The sequence below is a fragment of the Scyliorhinus torazame genome, chromosome 10 (assembly GCF_047496885.1).
Source record: "Scyliorhinus torazame isolate Kashiwa2021f chromosome 10, sScyTor2.1, whole genome shotgun sequence".
Taxonomy (NCBI): domain Eukaryota; kingdom Metazoa; phylum Chordata; class Chondrichthyes; order Carcharhiniformes; family Scyliorhinidae; genus Scyliorhinus; species Scyliorhinus torazame.
Window position 1 is genome coordinate 89,795,809 of NC_092716.1, and position 15,362 is coordinate 89,811,170.

The 15,362-nt window shown below is 50.6% G+C and overlaps 1 protein-coding gene across 5 annotated transcripts in view; it reads right to left on the minus strand.

Moving 5' to 3' along the window:
* cpne2 (copine II) overlaps window positions 1-15,362 on the minus strand; it is a 464,844-nt gene that overhangs the window by 220,600 nt on the left and 228,882 nt on the right. For all 5 annotated transcript variants that reach the window (XM_072518405.1, XM_072518404.1, XM_072518408.1 and 2 more), the window contains one exon: window positions 10,136-10,269. In XM_072518405.1, coding sequence (XP_072374506.1) covers window positions 10,136-10,269 — 134 coding nt within the window. The remainder of the gene's footprint in view (window positions 1-10,135; window positions 10,270-15,362) is intronic.

A 15,362-nucleotide genomic window follows, 5' to 3' on the forward strand; every position in this document is an offset into this window, starting at 1 on the left:
ATGGGGCTTGGTGTGAATTAGGACATGGGCAGAGTTTTGGATGAGCTCAACTTTATGAATGACGGAAGATGGAAGGCCAGCCAGAAGAGCAATGTCTTTTCTGCAACAAGTGCTTACGGGGTATAATGTTATTCTTATATTTAACAAAGAAGATAGAACAAGTTCTGCGAACCGTAATATAATTAATATAATTAATTTAACATTGATGATATGGTCTTCCGGTGGCGGCCATGAAGGAATAGTTCACACATTTGGTGGCTCCCGCTCGGGTCGGACCTTTGAACCTTTTCCCCAATTTTTCTCGGATTTTACTTGGAAAATTGATTGTGGACGTGACCGTAAGGAGGAGTCCCACATCAGTGCATGGATAGGCGGACCAGGAGTGCTTGCAAAGAAAGAAATAGGCAAACAGTGAAGGCCTGGGCTGAAGCTGCAGTGGGAAAAAGCATGGCGGACGACCGGAGTCCTGGCTCGCGACCCAGCGGTCGACGGAGCAGTTGATGAGGTTTATCCAAGAGGGCTTCGCCAAGCAGAAACAGGAATGCTTGGACCCGATTAGGGAATCGATTGCTCGGCTGGAGCAGAGATTGGATGCTCAAGATCGGACGATCCAGAAAGTGGAGAAGGCACTGACCGACCATGAGGAACACCAAACAGCAATGGAGGTGGAGCTAGGAATGCTGAGAAACCAGCAGAAAAGGCTCCAGGAGAAGGTGGAGAAGGAGAAGGATCGTTGGTCTCCCGGAGGGGTCCGAAGGAGCGGTTGCAGGGGCATATATAGCGGGTATGCTCGAGAAGCTAATGGGACTTTCACCCGACCCTTTGAGGTGGACAGGGCGCACAGAGCACTAGCGAAGAAGCCGCGTGTAGATGACCTCCCGAGGGCGATTGTGGTGAGGTTACAGGTACCTGGATAAGGAGTGTATTTTACGGTGGGCCAGGCAGACACGGAGCTGTAAGTGGGAGAACAGCATCCTGCGCATTTACCAAGACTTGAGCGCGGATGTAGTCAGGAGACGAGCGGGATTCAACCAAGTAAAGTCGACCCTTTTCAAGAAGAAGGTGAAGTTTGGACTGCTGTATCCGGCCCGTCTTTGGGTCACCTATGAGGAGCAACACTTCTATTTTGAGTCGCCGGAGGAAGCGATGGACTTCGCCAGAAGGAAAGGACTGGCAGGGGACTGAGGTGTTTGAACTTTGCTGCAGTGTTCACGTTAAAAATGTTTTTGTTTTTGCACTATATTTGTAATGCCTTCTATATCGATCCTGGAACTGCCACGTATTTTTTTTTTCTAAGTTAAAGTTTGCATTTGTACTAGTGGGGGATGGAGGTGTGAATTTTCGATGTGGGGTTTTTCTTTTCTTTTTGTTTCTTTTGGTTAACTGGACTGGGAATGTTTTCTCTTGAATTAGTGTGTCCGAGCGGTGGGGGGGGAAACAATTGGTGGGAAAATGTTTGGCGCCAAGCTAGTTGGGCGGACTGGCTCATGGAAGCGCAGTGGGGGGTGAGCAGATGTTATACTTGTTGAAGGGGGCTGTTTTACTGTGCTGGGGGGGGGGGGGGGTGCGAGAAGCCCTCCCGACCAGGCTGATCGTATGGACCTACCCTGCCTGTCCGAGATCCCTAGCAGCTCGGCCGGCGGACAACACAAATGGCCATAGACTTTGGCCGACCGGATTATCCTGCTGGTGGGCAATGGTGACCCATCCCGGCTGCTGGAAAACCCAGCATCGGGGGAGCGTGTGGGAAAATCCCCACCAGAGAGAATTAAAGGCAGGTTCACATATTACAAAAAGATGAAAAATACAGCTCTGCAGGGATCAAGGATAAAACCACTGTTGATCACAACTTACATAAACCAGCGGGATTCTCTGTTGGCTGGATCCTCTGCTTCGCTGGCAGCACACTCCCGCTCGCGCGTTTCCCAACGGCGTGGCGGGGGCCACAATGGGAAACCCCATTGGCTGTCTGCCAGAATGGAGCATCCTGCTGCTGGCGGATCTGTCAGGACGGAGAATCCCACCCACCATTTGGACTCGTGAATAAAAAGCATAATTTCTAAATTCACAGATGACACCAAATTTGGGTTGTAATTCAGACAAAGGAAGATTGTGACAAAATACAAGAATATACTAATTAACTTAAGTCATGGACGGTGTAGCAGTTGGCCCTTTTAAGGAGCGATCTTCTGAAGGGACATGTGGCCCACTCATCCGATCGGTAACTAGCGCAAGGGATAACCCGAGCAGAGCACTCGCTTTTGCTCATTTAGATTCTATTTTTTAAAGTAAATTTATAATACCCAATTCATTCCTTTCCAATTAAAGGGCAATTTAGCATGGCCAATCCACCTAACCTGTACATCTTTGGGTTGTAGGAGCGAAACCCATGCAAGCACGGGGAGAATGTGCAAACTCCACAAGGTCAGTGACCCAGGACCAGAATCGAACCAGTGACCCCAGCGCCGTGAGGCAGTAGTGCTAACCACTGTGCCACCGTGCTGCCCTCTCAGTTAGATTTTAGAGGCATGACTGGAATCACTGAATCTACATCACCCTGTAAAGCATTGTTGTGTTAATAAACGTTTAGAGGGTTTATATCTGGTAGAGCCAAGTTACTACATTTGGCAACATGGATGGGATCATTCTATGGGGAGCTAGAGTAATTGTCCCTGTGTCAGGAAGGGAATTGCTCCTTGTAGAGTTGCATAGTGCCCATCCAGGGGTTCAAAAATGAAGATGTTTTCCAGAAGCTATGTTTGGTGGCCAGGCATCGATGCTAATGTCGAGAGATTAGTGAAGCAATGCGATCAGTGCCAATTATAACAGTTACCTGCTGCAGCCCCAATGCACCCTTGGGAATAGTCAGGTCAGCCATGGCTGCGAGTCCACATAGATTACGTAGAACCATTTTTGGGCAAGATGTTTCTACTATTAGTGGATGCCCATCTCAAATGGCTGTAAGTATGAGAGGAGTTCCGCAACAGCACACGCCACAGTTGAGAAGTTTCGCCAGTGCTTTGCGTTCCATGGAGTACCTGAAATACGCGTATCAGATAACGGAAAGGCACCAAGTTTAAATGTTTCATGTCCTCCAATGGGATGAAGCACTTCAAAACTGCACCGTATTATCCCTCTTCCAATGGACTGGCTGAGTGTGAAGTCCAGATTTTCCATTTTCCTTGGGACAAACCGGTGGTTCCCCCGTATTGGGGTCCACACCAAGGCCCCAACTTCCCCCCTGTGCCACCTCCACTATCCCCAGATTTTGAGGGTAGCCGCCACCACCGGGCTCGTGGTATACCTCATTGGAGGGAACAGCAGCGGCGCCATTGCCTGCGCCTCCAGACTCATACCCTCACAAGACGCCGCCTCCAGCCTCTTCCATGCAGCCCCCTCCCCCTCCATCACCCACTTACACACCATCGCCGCATTAGCGGGCCAGAAGTACTCACAGAGGTTGGGCAGCGCCAGCCCCCCCATCCCTACTCCACTCCAGGAACACCCTTCTCACCCTCGGAGTCCCTCGCGCCCACACAAACCCCGTTATGCCCCTGTTGATCCGCCCAAAGAAGGCCCTCGGGATAAAAATGGGAAGGCACTGGAACAGGAACAAAAACCTTGGGAGCACCGCCATCTTAACTGACTGCACCCTACCCGCCAGGGACAGCGGCAGCACGTCCCACCTCTTGAACTCCTCCTCCATTTGCTCCACTAGTGTGGTAGTATGTATTGGGGGTCATGTGGGACTGGAAGCCCTAATGTCATTGGCTGACAGATCCCGGGTCCTGGTTGGCCGTTGACCTCAAGCTCCGCCCTGATGGCGAAGTATAAGAAGCCGGTGCCTTCCCCCGCAGGCCAGTTTACTATCGGGCTGCTGGGGAACAGACACGCTTAATAAAGCCTCATCGACTTCACTCTATTCGTCTCACGGAGTCTTTGTGCGCTACAACTAGCCTTGTGAAATTAAGTCTATGCAGGGCCCCCCAGCTCCTGGCCACCTGAACCCCCAAGTACCTGAAGCTCCTCTCCGCCATTTTTAGTGGGAGCTCGCCAATCCCCCTCTCCTGGTCCCCTGGGTGAACCACGAACAACTCGCTCTTCCCCATGTTGAGCTTGTACCCTGAGAAATCCCCGAACTCCCTGAGGATCCTCATTACCTCCGGCATTCCCCCAACCGGGTCCGCCACATACAGCAGCAAGTCGTCCGCATAGTGCGACACCGTATGCTCCTCCCCGCCCCTCACCAACCCCCTCCAGTTCCTCGATTCCCTCAGTGCCATAGCCAGGGGTTCAATCGCCAGTGCGAAGAGCAGGGGGGACAGGGGACACCCCTGCCTCGTCCCTCGATGCAACCAAAAGTACTCAGACCTCCTCTTGTTCGTGGCCACACTTGCCATCGGGATCTCGTACAACAACCTAACCCACCTAACAACCCCTCCCCAAACCCAAACCTCTTCAGCACCTCCCACAAGTACCCCCACTCTACCCTATCGAAGGCCTTCTCAGCGCCATTGCCACCACTGTCTCCGCCTCCCCCTCCCTTGCCGGCATCATAATCACGTTCAGGAGCCTCCGCACATTCGCGTTCAACTGCCTCCCCTTCACGAATCCCGTCTGGTCTTCGTGGATCACCTGGGGCGCACAATCCTCAATTCTCGTGGCTAAGACCTTCGCCAGCACCTTGGCATCTACATTTAACAGCGAAATTGGCCTGTAAGACCCTAACTGCAGGGGATCCTTGTCCCGCTTCAGGATCAAGGATATCAGTGCCCGGGACATCGTTGGGGGCAAAGCCCCCCCCTCCCTTGCCTCATTGAAGGTCCTAACTAGCAACGGGCCCAACAGGTCCACATATTTCTTGTAGAATTCGACCGGGAAACCGTCCGGCAACGGTGCCTTCCCCGCCTGCATGCTCCCTATCCCTCTGGCCAGCTCCTCCAGCCCAATCGGGGCCCCCAATCCCGCTACCAGTCCCTCCTCCACCTTCGGAAACCTCACTTAGTCCAGAAAGCGGCCCATCCCTCCCTTCTCCCGTGGGGGCTCGGATCGGTACAATTCCTCATAAAAGTCCCTGAAGATCCCATTGATGTCAACCCCACTCCGTACCACACTCCCTCCCCCGTCCTGAACTCCCCCGATCTCCCTAGCTGCATCCCGCTTCCGAAGCTGCTGCACCAGCATCCGGCTTGACTTTTCCCCATACTTATAAATCGCCCCTTGGGCCTTCCTCCACTGCACCTCCGCCTTCCTGGTGGTCACCAGGTCACTCAGACCTCCCCGTTATCATTGGCCTCCAGGTATCTCTCTATGCTTCCTCGGACCCGTTCACTCGCCTCCTCGTCCACCAACAACCCCACCTCCAAGCGCCACAACGGGCACTGGTCCCTCTCCTCCCCCAGCTCTAGGTCTACCCAATGCGGGGCGTGATCCGAAATGGCTATCGCCGAGTACTCGGTATCCTCTACTCTCACTATCAGCGCCCTACTCATAATAAAGAAATCGATCCGAGAATAAGCCTTATGGACATGCGAGAAGAATGAAAATTCCCTTGCAAATCTCCAAGGGTCCCTCCCTCCCATCTGGTCTATAAACCCCCTCAGCACCTTAGCCGCTGCCGGCTTCCTACCCGTCCTAGACCTGGAGCGATCCAGTTCCGGATCCAATACCATGTTAAAGTCCCTCCCCATTATCAGGCCTCCCACTTCCAAGTTCGGGATCCGACCCAACATGCGCCGCATAAAACCCGCATCAACCAGTTTGGGGCATACACATTGACCAGCACCACCCTCTCCCCTTGCAGCTTACCACTTACCATTACGTACCTGCCGCCATTGTCTGTCACAATGCTCGACGCCTCGAACGCCACCCTCTTTCCCACCAAGATCGCTACCCCCTGATTTTTGGCATCCAACCCTTAGTGAAACACCTGACCTACCCACCCCTTCCTCAATCTTACCTGGTCTGCCACCTTCAGGTGTGTCTCCTGGATCATGACCACATCCGCCTTCAGCCCCTTAAGGTGCGCGAACACCCGGGCCCGCTTGATTGGCCTGTTCAGTCCCCTTACATTCCAGCCGGATCGGGGGGCCACCCGCCAGACCCAACCAAAACAGTGCCCAACCCACCCTAACCACCCTCATCAAACCAAACAGAAATAAGGGCAAAGAACCCCCCCTCAAAGTATGACACCCCAACAACAATCCCCAACCACCTATCCTGACCCTCAGTTTGTGTCCAGTTTCCCGGCCTGAACAAAGGCCCACGCCTCCTCCGGAGACTCGAAGTAATGGTGCTGGCCCTTGTAGGTGACCCACAGTCGCGCCAGCTGCAGCATGCCAAACTTCACCCCCTTTCTGTGCAGCACCGCCTTCGCTCGATTGTACCCGGCCCTCTTCTTCGCCACCTCCGCACTCCAGTCCTGATATATCCGAACCTCCGCGCTCTCCCACCTGCTGCTCCTCTCCTTCTTGGCCCACCCGAGCACGCACTCCCGATCAGCAAACCGATGAAACCGCACCAGCACCGCCCGCGGTGGCTCGTTAGCCTTGGGCTTCCTCGCCAGCACTCTATGGGCCCCTTCCAGCTCCAGGGGCCCCTGGAAGGACCCCGCTCCCATCAGCGAGTTGAGCATGGTGACCACATAGGCCCCCACGTCCGGCCCATCCAGGAGGCCCAGAATCCGCAAATTCTTCCGCCTCGACTGATTCTCCATCTCCGCGAACCGCTCCTGCCATTTCTTGTGGAGCGCCTCGTGCGCATCCACCTTTACCGCCAGGCCTAAGATCTCGTCTTCGTTGTCGGAGACCTTTTGTCGGACCTCGCGGATCGCCACCCCTGGGCCGTCTGGGTCTCCAGCAGCTTGTCTATAGAAGCCTTCATTGGCTCCAGCAGGTCCGCTTTAATCTCCCTGAAGCAGCGCTGGATAACCTCCTGCTGCTCCTGCGCCCACTGCATCCACGCTGCCTGGTCCCTGCCCGCCGCCATTTTGCTCTTCTTCCCTCGCACCTTCTTCGGGCCCACCACCACTTTTTAGTCGCCCCGCTCCTGGTCCAAGCCATACACTGTCGGGGAACTATCCTTCCCACACTGGGAAACATCGAAAAAGTGCCGTTAGGGGCCCTGAAAAGAGCCCAAAAGTCCGTTTTTAGCGGGAGCTGCCGAATGTGCGACTTAGCTCCGCATAGCCGCAACCGGAAGTCCAGATTTTCAACACTAGCTTGAGGAAACAATTAGCTACATCTTTGGAAACAAAAATAGCTTGGTTCCTCCCTGTGTACAGGACTACCCCGCATTCGACCACAGGTACATCACCAGCAGAACTATTGATGGGTCAACGTTTAAGGACAAGGCCAAGCCTGGCATTCCCAAATTTGGCAGGGAGGGTAGAGGCAAGACTGTGCAACTAAAAGAGGAACCATGTTTTGACTAAATATGCAAGATCTTTCGAAATAGATGACCCAGTTTACGTGAGAAATTTTGGGAGTGGTCCAGACTGAGTTCCAGGAGTTGTTGTGGCCAAGGCAGGACTGTTATCTTATGAAGTGACAGTGTACAAGACAGGATTTTGAGGAAACATGTCGACCATCCACATGGACGAGAGGCATCCCAGGAGCCAATGTTACAGCCTGATTCGTTATTGCCAGCTGGTGGTGTTGTTGGCTGCCCGAGAAGTGAAATTTCCAATCAGCCTGTGTCAGGCGGGAGTATTGTTCCGACTGAAACAGAAGAGGTTGAAGCCTCAGTTCCAGAAGAGAGAACCCGTGTGATAGTTTTTACAGAAAGTGCCCAACAGGAGCACCTCAGTCGGTGGAGTTGCAGCGCTCTGGGAGGAAGGTGAAGCCATCAGAGAGACTGAGTTTTTGATCGACTGATTAAAAATATTCATTGTTGTAAATTACGGGGAACTCCATAAGTTTACTATCATTCTATACGGTAAGGAAGGAACTTAAGAGGGAGACGGATGTAGTTGTTAGCCAATTTAAAGGGCAATCTTCTGAATGGTCATGTGACCCACTCGTCCAATCGGTAACTAGCACGCGGGATCACTAGCATGCGTGGGCTTTTGCTCAGTTCGATCCTAGAGCCACAACTGAAAGGACTGAATCTGCATCACACTGAATAGTTTTTTAAAAAAAATTTCAATAAATTTAGAGTACCCAATTCATTTTTCCAATTAAGAGCAATTAAGTGTGGCCAATCCACCTAGCCTGCACATCTTTGGGTTGTGGGGGCAAAACCCACGCAAACACGGGGAGAATGTGCAAACTCCACACGGACAGTGACCCAGAGCCGGGATCAAACACTGTGAATAGTTGTGTTAATAAACGTTTTTAGTTCGTTCATAACTGAAGGAGCCAAGTTACTTACTCATTTCCACGCGCCCCTGCAGCGGGCTTCAGGCAGGCGGAGGCTGCCCACCATTGGTTGCCAGTGGGGCTATCAACTGTGTTTTCCTTTCTATGCACGGATGTTGCAATCGTCCTTAGGCATCCGAAAGAGGCTCTGTGAATTGTCCACCAATGTCACCCTTAGAGGAGAGCTTGCTCACCATGTATGCAAAATGTTTTTCCATTGATTTTGATGGAGGGAGAGACTGGATCTTGCCCTGGGGCTGGTTGGTACATGACTCGAGACTTCTTGAGGTTGAGGCTGAGACCGATTCTTTGGTATGCTTCCACTAACGTGTCGAGCATGGCTTGGAGATTCGAGAGAGAAATGTCATTTGCTTACTGAAGTTCCGCAAGTGATGACAATGTCGTACTCTTCTTGGATTTCAACCAGTAGGAGCAGTATGCACCATCTACAAGATGCACTGCAGGAACTCACCAAGGTTCCTGAAACAGTGTCTTCCAAACGCACAACCGCTATCATCTAGAAGGACAAGAGTAACAGATACCTGGGAGCCCCACCATCTGGAAGTTCCAATCCAAGTCATTCACCATTCTGACTTGGAAATATATTGCCTTTCCTTCAGTATCACTGGGTCTAAATCATGAAACTCCTTCCCGAATAGCACTAGGGGTGTACCTACACCTCACAGACAAGTGGTTCAACAAGGCTGCTCACCACCACCTTCTCAAGGGCAATTAGGGATGGGCAATAAATGCTGGCCTAGCCAGTGAAGCGCACATCTCGCAAATGAATTTTAAAAAATTGTTCCAGCTAATAACTGTACCGAGAAGCTGTCACCACAGTGCCAGAGGACCATAGGCTGCTCTCCCGTTTGAGAGCTGACTGATAGTGATTTAACCTGAGGATAACCACACCTCCAGTGAGGGGCAATGTTGAGAAGGCGGGGCCTTCACTGATAACTTCAGCCAGTACGGGAATTGAACCCGCACTGTTGGCATCACTCTGCATCACGAACCAGCCGTCCAGCCAAAGGTTCTTAGAATTATCATAGAATTTACAGTGCAGAAGGAGGCCATTCGGCCCAACGAGTCTGCACCAGCCCTTACAAAGAGCACCCTACTCAAGTCCACATATCTACCCTATCCCCGTAACCCAGTAACCCCCACTTAACATTTCTTGGACACTAAGGGCAATTTAGCATGGCCAATCCACCTAACCCGCACATCTTTGGACTGTGGGAGGAGACCAGAGCACCCAGAGAAAACCCACGCAGACATGGGGAGAACGTGCAGACTCCGCACAGACAGTGACTCAAGACGGGAATTGAACCCGGGTCTCTGGTACTGTGAAGCAACAGTGCTAACCACTGTGCACCCATGTCTTCTAAGCTTTAATCGATAAACCTTAGATAAGAAGAGCAATTTTGAATAACTGGAATTATTAATTGACTCACTGAACAGAACCAAAAAACATGTTCAAATACATATTTCTGCAGAAGCAATTTGAGTTGAACATCAATAATAAAGTAAAGCTATGAGTAGATTGACTGTATTCCATGGTATTGCAAACCACATAATTGAGGCACTTTCATGCTACTATACTCAAGTGTTAAACTTGGTTCTAATAGAGTAAATAGGAAGTGTTCCAGTACTTTGCCTTGATAGGAATTATAGGAATTGATTGTAAATTATGTGCTAGTACTTAGTGTATATGTTAAATTCACTAACTTGCAATGTCTTTTTTACTACCTCTGGCCTTAGAAAATATATGATAAACTCACGAGTCATAATCCTGGATGATTTGTCCCACTGCCCAAATGGCAGCAAGGTACTCATTTGATTCCATCGAGTTGATGTAATGCAGAGAGCTGGCCTCATGAGGGCTTCCATTGGATGCTGTGAAGTCAATCCCGACCTGAGGATAAAACACACCACAAGCACTGTCATTAGACAAATGCCAAATCCAATAACTATATCTCAAAATGATTATTTTGTCCTCTTCTGAATTGTGCTGGGGCATGATTCCATGATGCATTCGCCACCCACCCGTGTTTCTCTCAAATGTTGACTCATCAGTTGTGATCTTAATAATGAAGCATCAACAGGTTACTCACTCGTTGAGTGAGTCTTGTCCTCATTAACAATGAACACTCATGAACAATCCATGGAGCACAATCAGGGAGAGGACTTCTCTGTTCCCCCCTCTCTTGAGTATTGCTAGTTCATGGTCCTTGTGGATGATTACAGCAACTCTATTGCTGCCCCGGCTAAGATCTGCTACTCCAGCCTCTTAATTCTTCTGTGTAGAGCCTCACACAATGTCTCTTTAGGAGCACATAATATATTCTACTTAATGTTCTGTAATGTTTCTGTTCTTACATAGCAGCACACCCTGACATTCAGGAAAGCCACTTCATACAAAAACTGTACATCTGATTCACAATTTCTGGCTGTCATGTTTCAGAAACATCACCCACATCTTAAGTGACAGGAAGAGCCTCCGAATTCCAGGGGAGACAATGGTTCAATGGTAATGTCACTGGACTAGTAATCCAGAAGCCCAGGTTAGTGCTCTGGGGGCATGAGTTCAAATCCCAACATGGCAGCTGGTGGAATTGGATGGTGACCAGGACAAATATCACTGACTGTTGTAAAACCCCATCAGATTCACTGATTCCCGTTCTACGGGAGGAAATCCGGCCGACATGTGACTCCAGACCCATCACAGCAATGTGGTTTGCTCTTAAATGGCCTGGTAATGGACAACAAATGCTGGACTTGCCTTGTTAGCGACTCCCAAATCCCATAACAAAATTAAGAAAATTCACCCCTGCATGAAATCAACGTTTACTGTAACCTTCGAGGGAACACACAACTACACTTTCCTTTATGGCCTTGGAATAATAAAATCATGCAGCACTATATATCAGATGAAGAAGAATTTGATGTGGCATGAAAGGTGTGCATGCTCTTTCCGTATTGGGTAACCATACTGGTTAAAGCAGCAATACCTGAATAGCCTACCTGAACCAACCACTGGGCCCATTGTGAATACAAATTGGGAACCTAACACCCGGTTCAGGCCCCTTTCTCATATTGGAACTCTGGCAAACAGCAGCCACACCCAGGCGGGGAGAGAGGCTGATGTGTTGACCTTTGCATTGCTGATAGCCCGGAGGTGAGTCTTGCTAGGGTGGGGGGCTCCGGAGCTGCCCGAGGCAGCAGGGTGGGTGAGTGACTTGGCAGAATTCCGGCATCTGGAGAAGCTAAAGTTTGCCGTTCGGGGTTCGAAGGAGGGGTTCCTCTTGAGGGTGTTCATCTCCTTCTTTAAGGATCTGTAACGTCAGCAGGTGGGGAAGGGGTTTGTTTTTGTTTTTTCTTTTGTGTTATAATTATTATTGTTTTATTTTACAGCTCTATAATGGAGAGTGTGGGATGTTTAAGGTAGTGGGGAGACTTTGTTATATGACAGTTGAATAAATATGGTTGCATTTTGTGTTTTGTATAGAAATGAAAACGCCTTGAATAAAAATATTTTTTAAAAACAGCAGCCACACCAACTTGCCAAATTCCCAGGTGACACAAAAATAGGTGGGACAAGAAGCTGCAATGAGGAAATAAGAGCCTTATAAATTGATACAAATAGATTAGGAGAGTGGGCCAAAGTATGGAGTTTACCGTGGATAAGTGTGAGGTTATGCATTTTGGTCGAAAAAATGGAAAGGCAACTTAGTGTCTAAATGGGGAGAGACTTCAGGGGGCTCCGATGCAGAGGGATCTGGGTGTTGTCGTGTATGAGTCACAGAAAATGAGTATGCAGGTGCAGTAGATAATAAGGAAAGCAAATGGAATGTTGGCACTTATAGCACAAATAAATTGAATATAAAGGTAAGTAAAACTATACAAGTATTATGGGTCAGGATTTAGAGAACACCAAAGTATATCATGTAGTTCACCTGACCTACAACTTTTAATAGATTTTGATTATGGGGAGCACAAGGGCCCACTTTCCAGGTGTTATGCAACAGAGGTCTTAAGTATTTTTAAACAAAACAATGTTTATCTATGAATCCAGTTAACATTTTATAAACACACAGTAAACATCTTATCAACTATCAATGCAAATACCCCCCCCCCCAAAGATACAGTACTCTATATGTAACCCTTAATAACTTTCCTAACAACATCCATAAGCCAAACACCCTTTTTAACAAAGACAGCGGGCGGGATTTTCCGGTATCCGGCAGGCGGGCCGTACCAGCGCCAAAGAGTGGCATGAACCCTCCGCACCTTTGGGGGCTAGGCCGGCGCTGGAGTGATTGGCGCCACGCCAACCGACGCCAAAGGGCCTCCGCCGGCCGGCATGAGTTGGCACATGCGCAGGAGCACCAGCGTGTTCCCAGAACCGCTGGCATGATTCCTGCGCATGACCAGTGGGTTTCTTCTCCGCGCCGGCCATGGCGGAGCTTTACAGCGGCCGGAGTGGAGGGAAAGCGTGCCCCCATGGCACAGGCCCACCCGCAGATCGGTGGGCCCCGATCGCGGTCCAGGCCACTGTGCGGGCCCCCCCTCCCCGGCAGAGGTGAGAATCCACTGCCCCTTCACCCAGATGACCTGTCTCAAGTGAGTTGTGCATGTCACCGCGGGGAAGCCCAGCTCTAGTGTGTTTGAGTGCTGGCTTCTGTGATGCTGATGCTTCCGCGAACCAACCTCACAGTTTGATTAGAATGTTCGGCAATTACACTCATCTGAGACATGGCATATGTACCCACAGGAATGTATGTGAGAGTACTTATTAATGTTTATTGAACGGTGAACAGTAACAAAGATTTGAAAATGTACCTAACATTCCACATACGACACTAACCATTAAACAACAAGGAATCATCACCGTTCCATACTGGTACTAATGCACAGCTATATCAGCCCATTTCACAAAACAAACACACAGTATTACCTCTCTCACAGGTTCCTCAACAGAAATGGAGGATAAGCCTGAGAATATGTTATCATGTCCAGAACTTTGTGGTAGAAATGATCTGCCCATCAATGTGTGACTTGTCGTCATGTATTCCGCATCGTCCCAGTTGAGAGGGTACTCGTTAACAAGGACCACTGGTGTCCCTTCCAGGACACCTCTAACCATGACGTACCGCCCATTGGTCGCTAACCATCCTCGTTGCTATAAATGCTGTCCTCTTGTTGAGCAGTATGGCCACCCTCCTAGCTCTTGTCCTGTACCACGAATGATGCGTCTTCCCACCCAGCCCTTTCTTACCAGCAGTCGGTCCTTCTCCCTCAGGTGTGTCTCTTGGAGGAAGATTATGTCGGCAGCAGGTGGGGAAGGGGTTTGTTTTTGTTTTTTCTTCATACTTTTCAGGTGGGTGAAGACTCTGCACCTTTTCACTGGGTGGTTCTGTCCCCTGACATTCCAGATGACTATTCTGATGACTGGTTTCTGCTGTGTCCGTGTCCCAATGCACCCCCCCCCCCCCCCCTCCCGCCACCTCCTTCAGGATCAACCAAACTTATCTTGTGGATGTGTCCCTGCACTCCAGGGTTTCCTTTTGTAGGGGTCCATCCAAAATGACAGTGGTCACCGTACTCACCATGGGGCCGGGCCCCTGAGCTCCGGGATTTCTCTCTGCCCAGGGGCCACCGAAGATGGCCACTATCTATGTGTACACCATCCATTCCGGGGTTTCCCTTTGTTTGGGGACCCTCCAAAGTGGCTGTTTGCAGTGCATTTGTGTTCCTTGCTGCCATGTGCGGTCTGTCAAAGCCAGCCTAGTGCTCTTCCCTCCTTGTCCTCCTGCTATCCCCCTGAGCCAGTCTCTCTCCACCCCCCCCCCCCCAGTACTTTCCCTCCCACCGTTAATCTCCCCATAATCCCCCAATTTATAATGTTCTCACCTCCCCCCCCGCCAGGTACCTTCTCCCCGATGGGAGATGTGCCCCCCCCCCAACAACCTCCGTCGCTTGTACTTCCTGTGCTAGGTTACCCGCTAGTGTGGTGGCCCCCCCCCGGGACCGATCTGTACCTCCCCTGCCCGCTGCGTTTCAGTTACCCCTTCCTCCTCCTCACCCCCTCCTGCATCCTGCAGCTCTCGCCCCCTCCTTTCTGAGATTTCGCTCCCGGGTTCAGAACGAGGCGGTACAGTCCCGCGCAGACAGTTTCTCATTCTCCTGATATGTTGGGGGTATCTGTTTCAGCATTGGTTCTGTTGCTGTCCTCCCATCCCATGTTTATGAACCAACCCGTCTGCATGCGCCAGTGTGGTAAAGTAATATTCCCTGCCCTGGAAGATCTCCCAGAGCTTGGCTGGGTACAGCATACCAAATTTCACATTGTTCTTATAAAGGGCTGCCTTGGCTCTGTTGAATTCTGCCCGGTGCTTGGCCAGTTCTGCCCCAATGTCCTGATACACCCGGATCGAGCAACCCTCCCAGTTCCAGGACCTTGTGTGTCTTGCCCAGCTCAAGACCCTTTCCCTGTCCTGGCCCCGGTACGGCTTTGTGATGATGGCCCTTGGCTGTTCCCCAGCCTTAGGCTTTGGCCGGAGTGGCCGGTGGGCTCTGTCTACTTCTGGTGGTTTGGGAAAGCTGTCTCTTCCCACCAGGTTATCTAGCATTTGGGTCACACATTCCTTAGGGATCCTGCCCACGTTTCTCTCCAGTTGGTCCACTACCAGGAGGTTCTGGCGTCACGACCGATTTTCCTGATCCTCAACCTTCCCCCTTAATGTCCGTTGCGTCGGCACCAGCCTTGCCATTTCCATCTCTATCTCTGACCGTTGCCCTCACCTCTATCTTAATGGTCTCCTTGAGCACCCTCCATCCGTTCGTCGGGTTGGGGAGCTGCTTGCCATCTCCTTGTTTCTTCTCTCCAGACATTTGCTGCCTTTGCTTTCTTTTCAGCCCCTGTCTTGTCTGATGGTGTTAGAGTAGAGTGGGAGGGTGTTTTTTCCTAATTTTAGTGGGCTATTTTGGGATTAAAGTGCCTGGTTC